Source organism: Nestor notabilis, unplaced genomic scaffold, assembly GCF_000696875.1.
Source record: "Nestor notabilis isolate BGI_N333 unplaced genomic scaffold, ASM69687v1 scaffold2470, whole genome shotgun sequence".
Lineage (NCBI taxonomy): Eukaryota > Metazoa > Chordata > Aves > Psittaciformes > Psittacidae > Nestor > Nestor notabilis.
This window is the reverse complement of record NW_009909571.1, coordinates 15,822-37,014: the sequence shown is the minus strand read 5'-3', so window position 1 is coordinate 37,014 and position 21,193 is coordinate 15,822. Positions and strand designations below refer to the sequence as shown.

Genomic DNA, 21,193 nt, shown 5'->3' with positions numbered 1-21,193 from the left:
GATGAGTTTCAGCAGCATCATGTGTGGCCCTGGGGTGCATTCAGCTGATGAGATATAGATGTCTAGCACAGGCCATGTGAACTCCACCCAGAAATACCTAGTTTTTAACTAAAAAGGAAGCCTAAAGCAACTCAGATGTGGATGTCTACATTTAGATTAGATGAATCATACCTTATATGTCTACAGTCGCATTTTTATCAATCCAGTAGAAAACTCTGTCCAGTTTTTCCAATTTTGGACACTGCTAAGTGCAAGCATTTTCAGTGCATTCTCCATATAACATAAAAAGGGCAGGCATTCCTTTAATTTGTACATACTGTGCTTTTCTGCATTTGTGTGTGGAGCCTGTGTTTAGTGTGTGTGAAATTACCGTCCTTTTTAAACACAAATAAAGTCACAGAATGATCAGAATGAACATTCCAGAGGAAACGAGTGGTCCATGCCACTCAGCCTCTTCCCTCAGATAAGGGCTCACTGCTAGAGGATCTGAATTAGCTCACTATTAAAATGAATCCAGGAAAAAGATATTATTATAGCCCTATTAGTTATAACATGGGTTATGTTCTGTAGCAGGAGGGTTTAGTTTTTTGATATCTTGCTATTAAATTTCAAAAGTTAGGACTATTCTTTGCAGTAATAACTAATAACAACTTGCCTTTTGTAAAAACACTTTTTCTGCTCTCTGGAGAATTTTCTTGTAACAGTGATCAGATGAACCGCAGATGTTATTTGTTATCACTATGGCAAGTGATAGGAACATGGTCCCTATTTATATAACTCTGAAAAATACAGTTCCTTATTTTATTGGAAAGCACTGAAGTGTGGCATGACTTAAGAGGACAGAGTCCCGCTCTACTACAGCGGTATAAGGACACATGTAAGAGAACAGTGGATCAGGAAAATGGGTGGGCTGATAGGGTTAAATAGACATAAATGAATGCAGGTAAGCACACTCGTGTGCAGGAATGATGTGGTGCTGGGCTGGTTTGCTAGTCCCATGGAAGCAGGGGGCATGGGGAGACAAGCTGAAGGAAGGTGGGTCGGTTCCCAGCCTGGGAGCTGTGTCATGAGGGCAAATGTGGTGTGCTCCAGAGGACAAACAGGGAAGCAAACACACAGCAAGCTGTAAAGAAGCTGCTGAGCTAGTCATAGCCAGGCTGAAGTGAGTTTGCACCATGATATACTGCTATACTAATAAAATAAAACCGCCAGTATTATAAGGAACTTCGATAGATCCCAGATCACCCATGCAACTTGCTGTCAATCAGTCTTCAACCCATCTCCTATCATCCAACTCAGAATAGGCAGGAAATCGTTTCTGAAGAGTGAGGTGTTTTCAATGTCATTTACAAATAGGAAATGCTCTCTGAGCCAAGAGGTGCTCCCTGTGTCATTTGCCAGTCTTCAGGCTCTCAGTGTTACTTAGAGTGGCAGCGATATAAATTATTTAACCCTTTGCATTTTCCCATAGCTATAGCTGGCACAGGCAGAGCCAGTATCTGGCACAACACTTTTCACAGCTGCCATCTCACTGACAAATTCGGAAAGGGGAATTGTTTCTCAAGGTTTTGCCCTCCAGCATCAGTTAAATACCCTTTGTCTTCCCCTTGCTCCTGCAGTCTGCAGCTGAACTGGTACCTTGTGAACTGTCATGGTGTATGAGATGGAGGGTAAAAAGCAAGAGAAAGAAATGAAGTACATTATGTTCCCCTATGTAGAGGCTCGTTTTACCAGGGGGAGAGGGAGGAACCTTCTGATCGGAGACCCTCAATAGCTCCCTCACTGTTAAACTCCTTAGTCCATCCTCTTACATAGCCCCCTTCAATGATTGTTTTACCAGGCTGAATCCAAATCTATTTAGTCTCTATTTGTGCAGCAGTATCCCATGCTGTCATGGTTAATCCCAAACAGCAACTAAGTACCACACAGTTGCTCACTCACTCCCACTCACTCCCTTACCCCACCTCAGTGGGATGGGGAGGAGAATTGGAAAAGGTAAAACCCATGGGTTAAGAGCAACTTAATATTTGAAATAAAGTGAACAAGAAAAGAATAAGAATAAAGAGATTAATAAAAACTGAGATAAAAAGCCAAGTGATGCACAGTACAGTTTTTCGCCCCCCACTGGCCAATGTCCATCTCATCCCTGAGCAGTGATCGGCTCCTCATGGCCCTCACTCCAGCAGTGTGCCCAGGTAGACATGAAGGCCAGCAGCATCCTGGCCTGTATCAGCAATAGTGTGGCCAGCAGGGCCAGGGCAGTGATCATCCCCTGTACTGGCACTGGTGAGGACACACCTCAAATCCTGGGTTCAGTTCTGGGCCTCTCGCTACAAGAGACACATTTTGATGCTGGAGCAGGTCCAGAGAAGGGCAATGAAGCTGGTGAAGGGCCTGGAGCACAAGTCTGATGAGGAACAGCTGAGGGAACTGGGGTTGTTTAGTCTGAAGAAGAGAAGACTCAGGGGAGACCTTACCACTCTTTGCAACTATCTGAAAGGAGGATTTAGCTAGGAGGTGGCCAGTCTCTTCTCCCCCGTAACAAGCGACAGGACAAGAGGAAACAGACTCAAACTGCAACAGGGGAGTTATAGATTGGGTATTAGGAACAATTTCTTCACCAAAAAGGTGCTCAGACATTGGAACAGGCTGCCCAGGGCAGTGGTGGAGTCACTGTCCCTGGAAGCGTTCACAAACCGTGTAGATGAGGCCCTCAGTGACATGGTTTAGTGATGGGCTTGGCAGTCATGGGGTAACAGTTGGACTTGCTGATCTTAAAAGTCTTTTCCAATCTGTTTGATTCTATGATTCTAACTCCCACACACCCACCCCCCACTCCCCACCCCGTTTATATACTGAGCATGACGTTCTGTAGTATGGAATATCCCTCTGGCCCATTTGGGTCAGCTGTACTGGCTGTGCTCCCTCCAGGCTTCCTGTGCCCCTCCTCACTGGCCGGGCAGGAGAGACTGAAAAGTCCTTGGTCAGAGTAAACACTACTTACTAACAACTAAAACATTGGTGTGTTATCAGCATTGTTCCCATATTAAATCCAAAACACAGCACTGTGATAGCTACCAAGAAGAAAATCAACTCTGTCCCAGCCAAAATCAGGACATGTGCCCAGGTCATCTCTTACCCTTCTCTGAATCTTTACTAGTGCTTCTGCATCTGCAGGTGGCCAGACCACAATATTCAGGAGATGGACCCACCATGAACTCATGTGGTGTGGTAATATTTTCTGCTTTGTTATAAATTCCCACTTAAATAAATCCTACCTTTCTTTCAGTCTTTTGGATCATCCCTCCACACAGCTCAGGGATGCTCAACTCAATGACTCCAAAATCACAGAATCGTAGAATGATTTGGGTCGGAAGTGACCTTAAAGACCAGCTAGTTCCAATGACCTTTCAATGGGCAAGGAAATCTTTCACTGGATCAAATTACTCAAAGCCCCATTCAACATGACATAGAACATTTCCAATGACAGGGCATCCATAACTTCTCTGGGCAAACTGTGCCAATGTCTTACCACCCTCATTGAAAAAAACTTACTTCCTTCTGTCCTACCTAAATCTACCCTCTTTCAGTTTAAGACCATTTTCCCTTGTCCTGTGTCTACAGGACTTGATAAAAATTCCCTTTCCATCTTTCTTATAAGCCCCCTTTATACACTGAAAGGCTTCCAGAGCCTTCTCTTCTCCAGACTGAACAACCCCAATTCTCTCAGCCTTTCTTCATAGGAAAGGTGTTCCAGCCCTCTGGCAATTTTCATGGCATTCCTCTCTTCCCTGAGTAATGACAGTTTTGCATTAGTAAATAGGGTTACCCTCCAACCAATGTACAATTTCATCTGCTACTTTGCTATCCATTGGCTGAGATTTATGAGGACCTTCTGCAATTCTCTACAGCCAACAGCCATGTGTTACCAGCACATTTTATTCAGTGCTAGTGTCCATGCAAACAGGTCGTGGTTGAACTGAACAGCACTGATGAGCACAGAGGGCTGTGGGACACTTCCTTCTACTGCCCTCACTGTAGAAATAAACTATTTAATCTTACCCCTTGTTTTCTGTCTTTCACCCCATTCTTTTATTTCTGCTATTGAGCTTCATTTCTTACAAAACAGTGTTGTCAGAGCTTTCTGGAAATCCAGGAACATTTTATCAGCTGAATTACCCTTACCCACCTGCTCAGTGACTCCTGCAAATACTTATAGTTGATTTGCAGGGCATGCAGAAGTTCTTGTAGTGCTTCCCAATCTACCACCTCTCTTTCATTATGACTTTTAATTCACCTTAATTTACCTAAGTAATAATACCTTCATTCACTAAATTTGTAATTTTCCTTTTATTCACTAAATTCACAAATTCAGTGAATTTGGTGCAAAGACCAGTGGTTTTCCTTCTGTTGACTTCACTGACGTATGTAGTATTTAAAAAACAGCATAAAAACCCACAGATAATTTGATTTACTTCATTTCTGAAATATTGACTTTCTTAGTTAAAAAAAAAAAGAATAAAAAAATTTTGTATTAACATTTGGTTTTGCATTCACTGGGAGAAGAGCATTTAGCCAGCAGCTTTTCTTTCACCAGACCATGTAATGCCACAGGCAATTGGTTTAGAATGGATTCTAATTACTGTAACAGATTCTAATTGTGTCTTTAATTCTTAAATCATCCAGTACCCAGAGTGGCTAGATAATTAGATTATTTGTAGCTGTTGAAAGCAAAAGCCCATTAAACTCTCAAAATTACTACATTTGTTTTAAGGCACAGAGGTCATTACTGAAAACAGGTGTAAAAAACCCAAGCATTTCCCATTTCCTCTTCCTAGAAAAAACAGAGTTGGATTTTGAAAAGTCTTTCACTGAAATCTATAGAATTGTATTTAGCCTATGCTGAAAAAGAAGGGTAAAACACTTCTGAGTGCTAAGTCGGTCTAAGAAACTTACTGCTCTGCAAAAGGCCAAGAATACATCATTCTCTGCTTTAAAAATCCATGAAAGTGCTAAATAAAAGAATTATGAATGTTAAGCCCCTATACCTATCATTTCTCAGTCCTTATTTTTCTCTATTCCTCTGTTAATGGTCTAAGTAATGTGAAGTTTGATGAAGCCCAAATCCTCTTAGCTGAGTTTTCTCTTCTCTTATCATTTCTCACTCAGCCTACACATCTGTTCACTGCCTTCAGGCAGTCTCTGCTCTCCCCAGTCACTAACAACTTAGATTTATTCAGTATTTTTCATGCAGAAAAAAAGTCCAAGTGGAGCTGGATGAAGCTGGTGAAATACCTCCCACCACATAACTCTCTAAAATTTTGCTATTGCTTTCAAGACTTCGAAAATGCAGAAATACTGTAGCATGTGAAGCAACATTCTCCAAAGTGCAGGGTGAAAAAAGCTACCTCCAGATGTACGAAACAAGCTCACCACAACTGAGCCCTCTGATCATTCGGCAGTGTGAGGCTTTATGGTGAAACAGAGGCTCACGGGCAGCCTGCAATTTCTCTGCATGACCTCTTATTGTCCTGCAGAGTACGAAGGGCCAGGGAAGCAGTTGAGACCGGTAGAGTTCAACTACTGTTGTCTCTGGATTGTAGTTTTTTGATGGCTCTGGCCTCCTTCAGCTCACTCCTCCTACTGCCAAGGCCAGTTTAATTGAAAGTCCCTTTACTGTCTTCAAAATGCACAAATAGCCAAGGGGCTGCAGGTTGGAAATCCCTGTTCTGGATCCACCACATCCTACATTTCTTCCAGATGACATGCTTATAATTTGCTAGTTCGTTCAAGTCTAATTTAAGGATGGCTTGGCATAGGAAAAGACCACTTGTTATAACATGGAATATACTGCCAAAATACATAAAATTGCAATTAATTACACACAGCACTGTACTCCAACAATATAGATTTAAAGTTGAGCACCTAAATTTGGAAGTGCTGGAGCTAAACTTGAAATATCTGCTACACTACTCTCTTTACCACATAGTCATTCACTTCTGTTTCTTCTTTTGAAAACTTGGCTTTGCATTCTCAGTGGTATTTATAATAATTTTCTTAGTTAACATTTCTTTTTGTTTGTTTGGGTTTTTTTTACCATACTTACGAAATCATCTCACAAAGAGGGAATAAACTGATTGCTTTTTCCAGCTGGGGAATCTCAAGGGCAAACGTTGTAGGTTTTGTGTTTGGGCAATCCACTGGGACCTTTTCCATTTGTGGATGTAGATGCCAAAATAAAAATAAAATGCCATAAAGATGTTGTCAAAAATTGTGACACAACATATAGAGAAATTTGCATTAACTATAACAAAAGGCCATGGAACATTCCATAAAAGTATTAGAGGCTCATCACCATCTCACAGATACAGGATCTTCATTGTTTTATTGTACAGAGACACAATACATGAGGCTCAGTAGTCAACAGTTATGCCAGTACAGAGTTCATTGCCACACTAATGACACCACCAGCAGCAACAACTAATGAGTAAAAGAGCAATTCATGCCTAGGTTTCCAAGGGAACTTAACATTCAGTGCTGTGATGCATGTATCTAAGTTGGCGAGCACATATATTCTGGTTGTGAGACAATACTTAAGATGGTTCCAAGAAAGAGACATAAATATATTTACTTTCCTCACTGATGTGAATTATTCCTGTATTTCCCATGTAACAGAATCCTCTGTTTGTTTTGTTCTTCCCAGAAGAGTGAACACATGTCATTCACCAGACCAACAACTTACCACACAAATCTCCCTCTCGTAACTGTGAAGGTTAAAAAAGCTTGCATTTTGAACTTGTGTGGTTTTTTTCATTATCTGACAAGGAGGTGTTATTAACCTTACACTTTTCTTTACAAAAAATGCTTAAAGGAATAGTAATGATTGAACTGCTTTATAAATCCTCCAAATTCTCCAAATCTGGAAACATAGATATAAAGAAACAACATAAAATTCCATAGGGCCACATTCCCAAATCAGAGACATTGAGCAACCTGGCATACCTCTGGATGGGGAACAATACATTATACCAGTAGATATGTATTGTCAAATGAAGAATAATAATTGTGTATACATTTACCATTTTCTCTGTGTAATTACTTGATTATCAGAAGGAGATGAAGGTTTTGCCTCTTAAAAAGGCACACCCATTCTGCGAGCACCACTTTTGCAAGAAGCATTCTGCTTTATGGGCAAAAAACAATATGAGTGGTCACAACATTAATGTGTGGCTTTTCTTTCTGCTTTGGTTTTATTTTTAAGGGCAAGTTTTAAACAATAAAACTATTTTTAATAGTGGAGCTATGTGGAAAGAACCTGGTTAGTCAAGATGCTGATGACAGAATTTGCTCATTGTCTATTCTTTTTTTGGGTTTTGTTTTTAACTTTGCTTTGAAGACCATATTTCTCTGCCTGCTGAAGCTACTGGCAAAAAAGCATTAGGTGCAATTGGACCAGGCTGGTCCTATTAGCAGGATACATCAGAGTAAATGCAATGTTTCAAGAAAAAAGGCAGTAACAGTACATTGCCTATTAGAAGTCAAGTTATTTCTCCTTCTCTGAAACGCTGTATTTTTAAGCCAGTCACGTAATACATACATATTGCAGCACAGCATGCAATACATACAAGGATCCAGAATGGATTCCCCATCCTGAGAAAGATGAGTCTAGGCTCTACCACAGGATGCCCTTTTCTGCAGAAAGTGCTATGTGAAGTGTTGCAAAATGCAGGAAGGACACATTCACAGGCCTGCTCTGATCTTTTCTCAGTAGGTCTCTACAACAGTACATGCTCAAAAGGGGATCCTATATTGACCAACAAATTACTTGAGCATCTCTAATCAGAGGAGCTGGGATTTCTGCATAGAAAAGGCCATATGCAGTATAAATGAACAGAAAAGAAGTGAACAAGGAATCATGTTGAGATTTAGAAACTCTTTCATTTGTACACTGTAATTGCATTTAATCACCTCCTAAATTAAAAATGTGTTGTTAAAGTAGCACTGTATTACATAAAAGAAAATGTCAAAAAAAGACATTTTCATGCTTTTTAAAGTTTTGCAGAGCAATTTAACATCTTCTTTTATGTATTTTAAAGAATTAAATTTTATTGAAGCCAGATTTTGCATTTATAATGTCAAGAAAGAAACATGTATCACAGACTTCTGCTTTTAAATTAAATCCTTAGCAGGATCATTACAAACTATCACACTCAGGCTGCAGTTAACTTTCCCAATGCATTTCGTGACCCTTGCCATTGGCATCATTTCTAAGCAGAAACCGGGCTAAGAAGTCAGGGGTTTTGTCAGAGCTGAGACAACATATTCCTAATTTCCTACAACAAATTTAGAAATACCTTTCAGCTGATTTTTCCTATGATGTCCTCCAGACTCATTGATGGAAAACAGCCTGTCAAAAGCCTATGACATCCTGAAAGCAGGCTGAGGCATCGCGATAAGGGCTCTCTTTTCTGGCTGATGAAAACTGGAGCTGTTTATTTCACGGTATTCAGCCCTGTGTTTATATTGCAAGTAAATCACACCTACTGGGAAGACTTGTTTGCTTCTGGTAGAATATAACTCTCGTTATGATTTCATATTTGGTCTGAGTTTTGAAATGTCAAGTTGACCACTATTGCTGGGATCATAGTCTGAGCTGAACTGTGAGTTTCCTTAGATAAATACTGTGTCTCAAGTGCACTGAGTGAACAGCACAACTTTTTCTTTATTAGCATAAAAATGCCCAAAAGTTTTAGGTCAAATGTTCCCAGGCTAAAACCATGCTGCCTTGCATATCACTGCAGGAGGTACCCGCAGCATTCAGAGTAGCTGTTTCTTATTGCTAGGGCAGTTCATGTGTTTATTTTTCATTTTCAAGGTGGTTTGTGACATTTAGCTGAAAGAAAAGCCTAAGGAATATGCTATAGCACCTACCTAGACACTTTTTCACCTCTTCCTCAACCCTGGCATCTTCTAAAAGTGACCATGGCACTGACTGATCTAACAGAAGAGCAGTTCAGTCAGGGTGAAGGACACTACCTACTGGGTGGGCAGGGAAGCATAAAGCACAAGATACTGAATAATAATGTTCAGACCAAAGCAGGTCTCTAACCTGCTTCTCCCCTGGTTTTCCTTCCAAATTATCCATTGCATCAGGACATCTATCCCAGTAACTCTCCAGCCATTTGTACAGTTTCTTTGCATAACTACTAAGAAGCTGACCATTCGCTTTACCAGCAGCCTCTGCAAGCAACCACAAAAGGAGGCGTAGAGAAACAAGACAAAGATCCGGATTAAAGTGGGAGCTGGTCTGAGGTCTAGAAAATCTGGAAGAATTACAGTTTTGTCTGTCTGTGCCCTGCAGACTTGGTTCAGAATTGTTGCTAAAAAATAATAATTATCTGATAGTTACATTCAGTCTCCTTTTAAACTACACAATGAGGTCAAGCAGCACTGCTGGAGCAATCTTAGAGAGATACCAGCAGAAATCGCTGTTCAGTTTAGTGGAGGATTAAGGCAGAGTTAAGTAAATTATCAACATTCAACATATCAAGCAATAATTAGAAGCCCAGAAGTATAAAAACTGGGATAGCAGAGAATCTTGTAACTTAGATTGCTCCAGGAGCCACCATATTAGTTGCATATGATAATGGAATATCTAAGATCTTTCCATAATTTCTAGTTTATTACTACTTTTTTTTATTTTAGTTTATTTTAAGCATTACTGTATATGTAGCATATATAGCATATAGTAAATTAGCCCTGAGGAGCCCTCACAAGCTAAAAAGGCAGAGAGATGACATGTGATTTGGGAAGATTTTGTTATAAACATATGGTCTTTCTTTATCAAAGTGCAATTATCCCCAAATCTATTCTCCTAGGAGCCTTAACAGTGAAGTGTTCTGACATGGAGTAGAAGATCCTTTGTGCTTAACAGGAGGAATATCTCAAGTGGCTGGATTTGATCCCTCTTAGAGGGTCTTTTCCTTTTTAAATTAAAATATTTACCTATGCCAGTGACAACTGTAAATTTGTAACTCCTTTTGAGTAGAAATTAAACCATTGCTACAGGGAACTTCCTTAAAACACCAATGCAATTTAAATGACGTTAACTGAGTACAATACACAGAAAGGAAAAAGGGTGTTTGACCTGCTTTGCTGCATTTTGCTGAGCCACAGAAGCAGCAGGTTTGTCCATCCAGGAGCTTTAAATATGAATGAGTAGCACATCATCCCTCTGCAAAGAGTAGGCTAGAGATCTGTGGCACCTCTTGCAATTTTTCAAACTAAATATTCAGCTCTTTGTCATAAGGTCAGTCACTTCTAATCACCTGTAATGACCATGGATAAAGTGGTTACACAGCTGTCATCAGTCTACATCCCCTGAAGGAGAACATTAAGCCCAGCTCCCTCCCGACTCCCAGTGGACAGCAGGATTGTAGCTGCTGTCTGGCTATCTTGGACTTCAGCTCTGCTCAGCCAGCATCCCCCAGGCAAGCCGCTTCGTCGGCCTCCTGTTCATGTTTAGCCAGACACTGCCTTACTCTCTACTCTTTCCAGGCTCAGGGGCAGTGATAACTCAATCTCACCACAGATCACACTGCAAATAAGTTGGTGTGTAGAAGACACCCATATGTTCCCCTCCTTGTCATATTTCATACTCTCAGATTTGAAAATGCACCTGAGATTGCAGGCAAGTCTCCCTGACCTCCCCTCCCCTGGGAATTTCCCCATGAGAATGTCGCAGGAATAGCTGGCCTGGCAGAGGGCTAATGAGAAGGAGAAACCTCTTGCCAGATGCAAATCTAACCTAGCCCAGGTCCCAGCAGAAGACGGTTATGACATCCATGCAGATCGCTGGTATGGAGTGGAGTTTGCCCTTCCCTCAGTGCTCCTTCAGCATTGCTATTTTGATGCTAGTTGTCTATGTGCTCTCAGCATCATCTGGAAACCATGTGACTGAACTAGGCAAAAGAGGAGCAATTTCATTTCAGATGTGACATGGCAACATGGTGCCAAAACACTGCTGAATCAATCCCATAAGCATTTCTTTGTCCTGTCTCTAAGGATGGACTAAATTTTCACATGGGCAACATGAGGATGGTGCTTTCTCAGGTAGACAAGTTTGCTGTACATGGCACAATGGCATGCTCCTTACTGGACATCAAATTGACTGGATTCCTCTGGACCAGTAAAGAGGAAAAGAATTTTTAGTCTCTCCCTATTATTGGCTTTTAACCTTCTGGACATCCTGGAGGTAAACAGCTCTGTCCAGCCTTCTGCAAAAGTAAGCCCAGATACCTTCTTGCCTCCCTCTTCCTCCTTGTAGGTGCATTTATAGTGACTTCTATTTGCACAGTAATCTACACAAGACAAAGAGATTTACTTACTATCTACAAGTTGACACACTGAATCTAGGGTTGGGGTCTTTTGACATCTTTCTGCAGGCTTAACATCACTAGAATATTCAGAATCAGACCATGAAGTCTAACCAAGCACAGTAAAAGGGAGATCACTGAATCCATGGGAGACCTGTGGAAGAATCTGGCATGTGGTACACACTATTTTGTTCTTTAGTCATAGTGTACTAAAAGTTATTTACTGTGCAGTTTGGTATCTCTTACTTAGGAAAAGTTCTGTGCCTCAGTAGATATAAATGCTACAGTAAACAAGCAGATGGAACACAAGTATGTGTCACCTAAAAGAAAAGTTCTGTATAAACTGATGAAATCTTTCCATTTCCTGAGGTTTCCACTGATCAAGAACATACTCTTTCTATTTGCTGGCCCTAGAGGTGAAGGTTTTACCTGTGGGTGTTCCATACAGCTAATCACCAGTGTGCTAACTCCAAGCAGAAAGACTTCTGCGCTCCAAAGACAGAAACACTGCAGAGCTTCAGTTAAAATGAGGCCACATGCATCCAAGGGCCACGGAAGTCAGTACTTGGGAATAACTACAAGCACATTAGGAAATAACTAAAAATAAAAAAAAAAAGTAATATTTAAATGAATACCAAGACTAGCTTTGGGAAGTGTGACTTCCTTCCTGCTTATGAAGGCAGCACATCTTTGTCCATCAATTTCTTACCTTTTGGAGGCCTCCCCTCTGCCCACTGCAGTCAGCAGAAGGTGAAGGCAGCCTGTGCAAATCTGTGCTGGCTCTAAGAGGGATTGGTTGCAATAGCAATATTCTCTGTTTCGGCTTGCTGCGTATATGAATGGCATAATCTGAAATCCCCAGTTCCTAAATCCTTTTTCAAATTAAATTTCTTCAGGACATTTATAAATCTTCCTTTTTTTCTTTTTTTTTAGCTATTTGATAAGTGTAGACATCTATATGGTTCTGTTAGTCCCTTTAGTGGGTAATCATACTACACAGAGGGATAACTTCTCTCAATTTGAGATAGCTGTGAGAAGCCAGTAAGCACCTTGGCAGAAGCCTTTGCCCAAACCAAAGATAATGCCACTAGCTGAAAAGCAAAGACTGTGTTGGTGGAGAGGCTCTATTGGAAATTGCTATGCAAAAGGTTGTGTCTTCCTCAAATACTCAGAAGGATTGGAAAATTGAACAAGGAAATAAGAAGGACAAGACATGAAGGACAAAGAAGTGCTGTAAACAGCCCCGCAGCACAGCTAAGAAAGGGGATTTGAGGTGTGTATAGGCAGGAATAGCACTTAAAGCCAAGAGCAAAGAAACTGCTTCCTGCTGTTGGATTCTTGCTGGCTTGAGGAAATAGGACTGCATGCACATTTTGTAAGTGAACAGGATTATACCAAAGCAGTAAGTGACTCCATCAGCTGTTTCCGCCCTCAGCCCACTCTGGAGCCCTGGGTTTCCAATTAGTTGAGTCAAAAAGGGGCACCTGTCCTTCATTTCTTGCTCTATCCTTCCTGTAATGCTCCTCTAATTCTGTTTCTATTTAATTAATTATCATAGTCCTACAAATTAATTTGGAAAGACACATCTCTGTTCTTGTAAGAAACAGGCTTCAGAACTGAGGACATAAATGAGAAACATATCAGTAAGACAGACTCTTCTGATTTTGTTTTTCTAAAGTGAAACAGATGATTTATGGAATTATACTATTATAAATGATCACTTACAATAATTTTCTCACATAAGAAGAATTGAATTACACGTTTCCTTAGAGATGTTCTGAGCTGCCAAGAACAAAGCCGTTTCAAAATTTGCAGAATAATCCAAGTATTACCTGGTACTCCCTATGTGAATTTAGATATTAAGTTGTTTTCATTAAATAGAACATATGTAACCAAACAAAGTGTTCCAAGGGAAAGATACAGAGAACCAGCTCTGTGTGTGCCCTCAAATGAAAAACTAAATTTGGTGTATAGGCAGTGATCAGGAAAATTGCTAGACCCGCTCTGACTCTGGTCCTGTGAGGACAGCCTCTTGGGACGCAGGAAGGAGATATGTTCCAGCCGCACTGTGACTCACTTAGCTCTTGAGGAAATCCATCTGAAAGCAAATATTATCTGGGGATTTGTGAGAAAAAGCTCCTCACCCACTCCTGTCCCCACCAACATGTGTACCTACAAGTAGGGAAGATGTTTGTGCTTGTCTCACATGTGAAGAGAAATTCTAGACTAGGACTTCGGGGACACTGCCACGCTGACTAGGAAAGGCAGAAGTTTTTTAACATTCATGCTAACCAGATGCAGCCACAGATATTGATTGATGGATCAGAGGGGATGTTAAAATCTCTGATCCACTCAGAACTTTCCAACATCCCCTCTCCCCAGGTGGAAATTTCTGCTTCTGCACTGCTACCCATCAGTAAACTGCATAACCTTGCTATTGGCAATGTGGCTGGCACTATTTGTGCAGCAACAAACTTGTAACAGTGGAATGTTTGTCATGACTGGAAATGGGTCAATTGGGAATAACATTTTCAGGTGCATGCAGAAATCAGCTAAGTGCATGCAGATCTGGGGAAATGATGAGTCCCATAATGGTGAATGCCACATGCCAAGCAGAGACATGGAGTCAGACTGAATGGATATTCTGCAGATTAAGTGAAAGCACATAAGTAGCTGTCACTAAACTCCAGCTTTTGATATAATGTCCAAACACATCTGCATCCTTGATACTCAGAGGAGAACATGGTCCATGGTTCCCACACAAGTGGCTTCATGTGGTTTGTGTTCCTAGAGCAAGCAAACATCCACACAGAGCACCATGGTAGCCCAAAGGAATAAATACTATTTTGTGGGATTATTTCAGTCCAAAATATTGAAAATAATGTGATGTCCATGTTTCACCGTGGAAATTTTTATACGACATGAAACAGAGATTATGCATTGTATATGCATGCCTTAGGATGTATCATATTAGCGTATGTGGACAGCTGTTCGTTGTTTGAATATGTAGATGTACCAAAGGAGAACATTCTCTCAGTACAGAAAGGCACCAGATACCAGGCATGGGCTTTTCTAAAGAAATAAGACCATATCGCCACATTGAAGGAGAGACTGGCCCTCTCCAAGCAGCAATCCTTTCAAAGGTCTACAGTGCCACAACACATCTCTGTGCAGTGGCCCATGGTCTGGCCCATAACCTGACTATGTCTAAACCAATGTGACTTCTAAAAATTGAGCTGGGGAGGTTTTCTTCTTTTGCAGGTGAAGGTGAACTGAATTTTGTTGGTAAGCTGTAATGACATTTCTAAAAGGTATTTTCTATCCCTTGGAAATTTATTAAGGCATACAGTAATGCTCATTTGTATTCAAATCAATTGAAACGGATATATGTGAGGTGAAAGCTTTTGACTGACAGTCTCTGCTTGAAGGAGACTTCACAGAAAGAACCTTGACTTTATCAGTTCACTCGCCCCTCCTCCTCTTCACCCTGCATAGCCCAAGTGTGCCACTCTGCATGGCATATTGTCAATTCTGGCTTTGATTTATTGATAGTCTTAGCAGCATAAGGCAGCTGCAAACCCAGTTTACCTGTCCAGTTAAAGTGGTTTTATGGCTGCTGTGTATGTCTGAAGATTTGCAAGCCAACAATGTGTACCACTAAATCAAACTTCATCAGTTTTCCCAGGCTTTTTGAGAGACAACAAGAAGGATGCTAACGCTTTCCTTCTTAACCTTGGTGTTTTCAAGAGTCTGTTGTCATTCTCAAGTTGTCCTCAAATGCTTAAGATTTAATGCAGGATTTATTACTCATCTTTATTGTTTGGGTTCTGTTTTGTGGTTTTTTAAAGTCCATAGAGTTTGAAACAGCCACCCGTCTATAAATCAAGCTATATAAATAAACTACCTTCCACCAGAGGAACATAATATTTAGGGTTTGTCCACAAGCAAAAATGTTCTGATATAAAGCGAGAATGTCTACGGGAAACACAGTGCCTAAGGTACCTCCAGTGCTTGAATGAATGCTCCCATTCCGTGCTGAGTGCTTCCTCGTGCCTCAGCTTAGTTTGATTTGGAAGCAGAATAAGATAAACCATTAAAAAGCACTCAGGGGATATCAAGACTTTTTCCAGACTGACCTTGAGCCACGGATGTGGAATGGTCAGTGTGTAGAGTAACTCTTCTGTTACAGCCCTGCTGGGTTGTTTCCTCCTGATCTACTGCTTGCACATGGTCCATTTCCCAAATACCTGCTCATCCCTAGCTGGTAGCTCTGTGTGATCCTTTCTTGCAAAGCTCTTGACATTTGCATACACAGGCACAACCTGTGCCTTCTTAAATGTCCACAGTCACCAACAGCAGGGAGCTGTAAAACAGGGACAATAAAAACAGCAAGAAATTATACATCTGAATCATCAAGGAGAAATCAGTCAGCTTCAGTCTTTAAAGAATGAATTCAGTCAGCTGCAATAATGCTAATACAGCTTAGACCACAACTTTTTGTTATGTGTCTGCAGGACAAGCTTGATCTTGACCAAACCTGAGTGATGCGTGGGTGACATTCTTGGCCATGTGTGATGCTGCCTAAAAATCCCATCAAAACAGTGGACATGGGTTGCATATGGAAGCTCCTTTATTTACAGTTTAAACATGACCGCCTTTGGTCCTTGTGTCCTCTCAGGGATTTATTTTCCTCAAGCTACAGAAGCCAGAAGCTACCTTTTGAAGGTACCTACCTGTTGAAGAGGGACAAAGTCTGTTCCTTCAGGGAGGGAAGCAGTAAGTTTAGTCCCTGTAGAGATATGAAAAGAGAAAATTGGGATGGAAGTTGATCTATTCCTTACAAGAATACCACAGTATCATCTGTGAGATTCTCTGCATCAGCTGAACTGGGGTATACACAAAAAGCACATTACAGCTTTACAGCTGTCAATGTCCTCTGCTACCAAACTGTGCTGCCTCTGGTATTTTCAGACTGTACACAAGCCAGTTACCCATGGCTGTGGGGGAAAGTTGCTGTGAACGGCCATTCAGGAAAACTCACATGGCCAGCAGTGCCTGCCATAGATCTGCTGTGAATGGCACTTTTGCCCTTGCTAAAGGAATGACAAAGAAAAGTGGAAAAAAGAGAAGTGTAGCTGTGAAAGTTTCACAGCTACAGGTTGGGCGGAGAAGAGATTCAAAGAAGCCCTGTGGAGAAGGACTTGGGGGTGTTGGTTGATGAGAAGCTTAACATGAGACAGCTTCAGTGTGCGCTCAAAGCCCAGAAACCAACCGTATCCTGGGCTGTACCAAAAGAAGCATGACCAGCAGGTCAAAGGAGGTGATCCTGCCCCTCTACTCTGCTCTTGTGAGACCTCACTTGGAGTATTGTGTCCAGTTCTGGTGTCCTCAACATAAAAAGGACATGGAGCTGTTGGAGCAAGTCCAGAGGAGGGTCACAAGGATGATCAGGGGGCTGGAGCACCTCCCGTATGACGACAGGCTGAGAAAGTTGGGGCTGTTCAGCCTGGAGAAGAGAAGGCTGCGTGGAGACCTCATAGCAGCCTTCCAGTATCTGAAGAGGGCCTACAAGGATGCTGGGGAGGGACTCTTTGTTAGGGACTCTAGTGGTAGGACAAGGGGTAATGGCTTCAAACTTAAACAGGGGAAGTTTAAGTTAGATCTAAGGAAGAAGTTCTTCACAGTGAGTGTGGTGAGGCACTGGAATAGGTTGCCCAAGGAAGTTGTGAATGCTCCAACCCTGGAGGTGTTCAAGGCCAGGCTGGACAGAGCCTTGGGTGACATGGTTTAGTGCGAGGTGTCCCTGCTTATGGCAGGTGGGTTGGAACTAGATGACCTTAAGGTCCTTTCCAACCCAAACCATTCTGTGATTCTATGAAACTCCAGCTACAAGCTGAAGCTCATTTCCATTTTTTAAAGCCAGCAATCTGGATTTAGATGCCAGCCTCCAGAAGCTGCTAGCAACAAAACAAAGCAGGTGGGGAACTGCTGCCCTTGTATGTCAGGTGAGGAGTTGCAACTGACTTTGGCCTTTTACTTGAAAAGGTTTGCAATTAAATGAAAATATTCCTCTTTCTAATGCTGCTGCCTCTCTTCCCATGCCTCCTGATGTGGCTGAAGCATAAGGTCTGTAGTAATGAAAAGCATCATTTTACTCTGTGGCTACCATTGTTTATTTTATCTCTGCAGCTCATGTTAGGTCTTTGAATTAAATGAAAAACAGCCCTGCTGTTATCAGTAGAGGGCAGAACCAGATGGGAAACTTGTGGTATTGCTCTGAGTAGTGCTGTGTCTTCATGCAGCTGAAGTGTAACACTGGGAGGTGTTGGGCGCCTTCAGGATTGTTCAACTCACCAAAAAAAAAAAAGGAGAGGAACTTCAAAGCATTTCCAGTTTGCCTGGAAGTGTTTCACACCCCAGATTACCCAGTTGTGGCTGGGCAATGTGGCTCCTGCAGATGACCTCTCCCTCTGTGCCATCAGATTGACTTGGACCTTTTTAGGCAGCAGCTTTCCTGAAGTCCCTGGAAGTTTCCATCATCTCAACCCACACACTGCATGAGTTTGCATCTCACACACTGGCTTCTCATAGACAAGTTCAAGCACTGAGGGCTTGTGCAGCAGAAACAGAAAGGGCAATACCACAAGCTCTCCACCAGCTTCTGCCCTGGGCAGATAAGAACAGCGCTTTTGTAAACTGGCCCCAGGCATTGCCATGACTCAGTTCAAAGCTGTGCAGATAAAATAAGCTACAGTGTTGTTCAAAAAATAAAGGACAGTGGTATTAGAAAAATAAAGAATTTTGTAGAAGCTCCAGAAGTACCAAAAGAATGGAATATTTGAAGAGAATAATATTTTAATATTATTGCTACTGTTACTGTTTTGTACTGTGCCTGGACTCCATAGCCTCCCTCTAGGACTGGAGCTGTTACGCTGGGCACTGGAAATGCGTGAAATGAAGAGATAGCCTGTACTTCTAGAGTGCTCCCTGTCTAAGAACAAAAGTGGGAAGAAAAGAAAGGAAGGGAGGTAGAGGAAGGTACCACTGAAATGGTGTAGAGAGCACGAATTTCAGGACTCATCTGTGAACCAGTAAGGACATTCTTGGGAACACAGGGGACAAGGCAGGGCACAGCATCATCCTCACATCATAAGAAATTCTTCTCACTTTTTTTTTTTCCTCAGAAGCCAAATCAACATCGGGGATTTCTGTTCAAAGATGTAAAGGGGGCTGAAGCTCCTGGGTTACGCTAATTTTCCACAGGAGTCAGACTCCTACCTGCTTTTATCCAAACATGGCTGTATTATTGCTTCCCTGCTTCACAATTTCACTTCTACTGTCTTCACATCATCCTTTTCACTGTGTGAACATTGCCTCTCTTGGAGAGACAGCATCCATCTGGGGGGAGGGGAGGAAACAAACATTGAAAAAAACCCAAAACCAACAACCAAAGAAACAGCAGCTGTTTGATTTTGCTCAGACACTAGCAGCATTTGCAGAAGTCCCTGAGGAAATGACTTGAGTGGGCTTGAATCAGCCAGAGCAGTCCAAGGAGAATGAACTTCATCAGCTGGCCTTGATGTTCATGACAGGGCAAAGACTCAGCACATGCTCCAGGGGAAGACAAAGTCTGCACACCTGCTGTTGCCTTCGGGGATGTGAAAGGACCTTTGCATTCCCTCAGGGTGAACCACATCTTGGGTTGCCTCATATTGGTGTCTCTCAGTGCTTAATTTGTCCCCATCGCTCCTCTGACCATTGCCATAGAAAGGTTTTTTTAGCATTTATGCTCTGTCGACTGTAATGAGATCACAGGGAGAAAAGAAAAGGACCAAGTGAAAGATTACTCTCAGACCTAGGACAAAAATTTATCTTTCTTCCTGTGTGCCCAGAACACATCCTCTTATAACAAACAGCCCAAGACCACTCTGAAGCCACCTCTCAAAAGAAAGACACGGTATCATCTTGATCGTAGTTGATAAAAGCCTTTGTTAAGATGGCAGGAACCAAGGAGCAAGTCTGGATATCATAAAAGGGGAGACAAAATCCAGGAATATAGGGAGTTATGCTTTTGTTCCTACCAGGTGTCATGGAACAGTTTGATGAAAGCAGATGTGTGCTACCCGTGGCTAAGGTTTCTTTGAAGGAGAGAGGGATTTTAGATTAGAGCAACTGTAAAGTCCCATGTAACACCAGTGCTGCTTTTCCCCGCCCTTCTCTGCAGGGACCCTGTAAAGGTGGTGGTAGCACAAATGCCAGAGGCTGGCAGACCTGAAATTCAACATCTGCAAGACCAATGTTACACAAGGTATCTTTTCTTAGTGTAGCTCCAGCACAACGTCCCAAGAACAGGACCAGCATTGTGCTGCTGAGAAAACATGAGATGCAGTATTTTTCCTTCCCCTGTGTAAATTCAGTTTGCTTTGGAATGTCTATCAATTGTAGCTCTATCTGTTAGTGTTCATTTGTGTCCTATAACTATTTATTCTTTGAAAAATGATCTCTGTATAGCTAAAAGTGTTTTGTTTATTTCTCCTTGGTGATTGGAAATGGTATTTTTTTATTATTGTGTTTAACCTTTTCTTTCTCTAATCCACCTTCAGGTATCTCCATGCCTATACCTGTCTTTGGACTGCAAGATGATTCCAAAGTGTTTAAGAAAGGCAGCTGCCTACTTGCAGATGACAGTTTTGTCCTAATAGGCTCTTTTGTGGCATTCTTTATCCCTCTAACCATCATGGTGGTCACCTACTTTTTAACCATCAAGTCGCTGCAGAAGGAAGCCACACTATGTGTGAATGACACTGGCCCAAAGACCAAATTTGCTTCATTTAGCTTCCTCCCTCAGAGTTCCCTGTCCTCAGAGAAACTCTTTCAGCGCTCTTTGAACAGAGACGTGGGAACTTCTGGAAGAAGAACCATGCAATCCATCAGCAATGAGCAGAAGGCTTCCAAGGTTCTTGGCATTGTCTTCTTTCTGTTTGTTGTGATGTGGTGCCCATTTTTCATCACCAATGTGATGGCTGTAATTTGCAAGGAGTCATGCAATCAAAAAGTCGTTGGAGAACTACTTAACGTGTTTGTCTGGATTGGCTACCTTTCTTCGGCTGTCAATCCACTTGTATATACGTTGTTCAATAAAACCTACCGCTCAGCTTTCTCTCGTTACATTCAGTGTCGCTACAAGGAGGAGAAGAAACCCTTCCAGCTGATTTTAGTGAACACTATACCAGCGCTTGCATATAATTCCAGCCAGCTCCAGCTAGCACAAATGAAGAGTTTGAAAAAAGAGGCAAAAATGATGGCTAAGGACTATTCGATGGTCACGATAGGAATACATCATTTGGATGGTACCTCCAAGGGAAGTATCAGCCCAGCAAACGAAAAGGTTAGCGGTGTGTGACAGTCGGCAGCTGCCATGACAACCACCATGCATACGCTGGGAGCTTCACCTGGCTGTGAGAAGCTCTGATAGCTTAGGAAAATCAGCCCTGTTCAAGACACCCACCAAGAACATCGCATACTCCTCATATTATCCTGTGGATGAAAAGCAGGGTTGAAATGGTATCAAATGTGCAATTTCTTTTCATACAGTACTATGGCTGTTTTAAGCACAGGCTTTATTAAACTTATTTTTTTAATATTCTAAAGGATATATTTCTTAAAGAAAAAAATGCAATTTCTTGTATTATAACATGGGCTGTGAAGAAACCTACGCATTTCTTTTTGCAAATGAAAGCTAAGCTATCCTTTGATGTTCTCGCAGAGTAGGCTCCAGCTAGTTTGTCTTGCTACAATGGAACTTTGTTATCATTAAC

At 41.7% G+C, this 21,193-nt stretch overlaps 1 protein-coding gene across 1 annotated transcript in view; it reads left to right on the top strand.

Moving 5' to 3' along the window:
• Nucleotides 1-20,844, top strand: part of HTR2A (5-hydroxytryptamine (serotonin) receptor 2A, G protein-coupled) — a 27,228-nt gene extending 6,384 nt beyond the window's left edge. Inside the window, exon 3 of the mRNA XM_010010290.1 lies at nucleotides 19,979-20,844. Coding sequence (XP_010008592.1) covers nucleotides 19,979-20,778 — 800 coding nt within the window. The 3' untranslated portion in view covers nucleotides 20,779-20,844. The remainder of the gene's footprint in view (nucleotides 1-19,978) is intronic.
• Nucleotides 20,845-21,193: the final 349 nt, after the last annotated feature.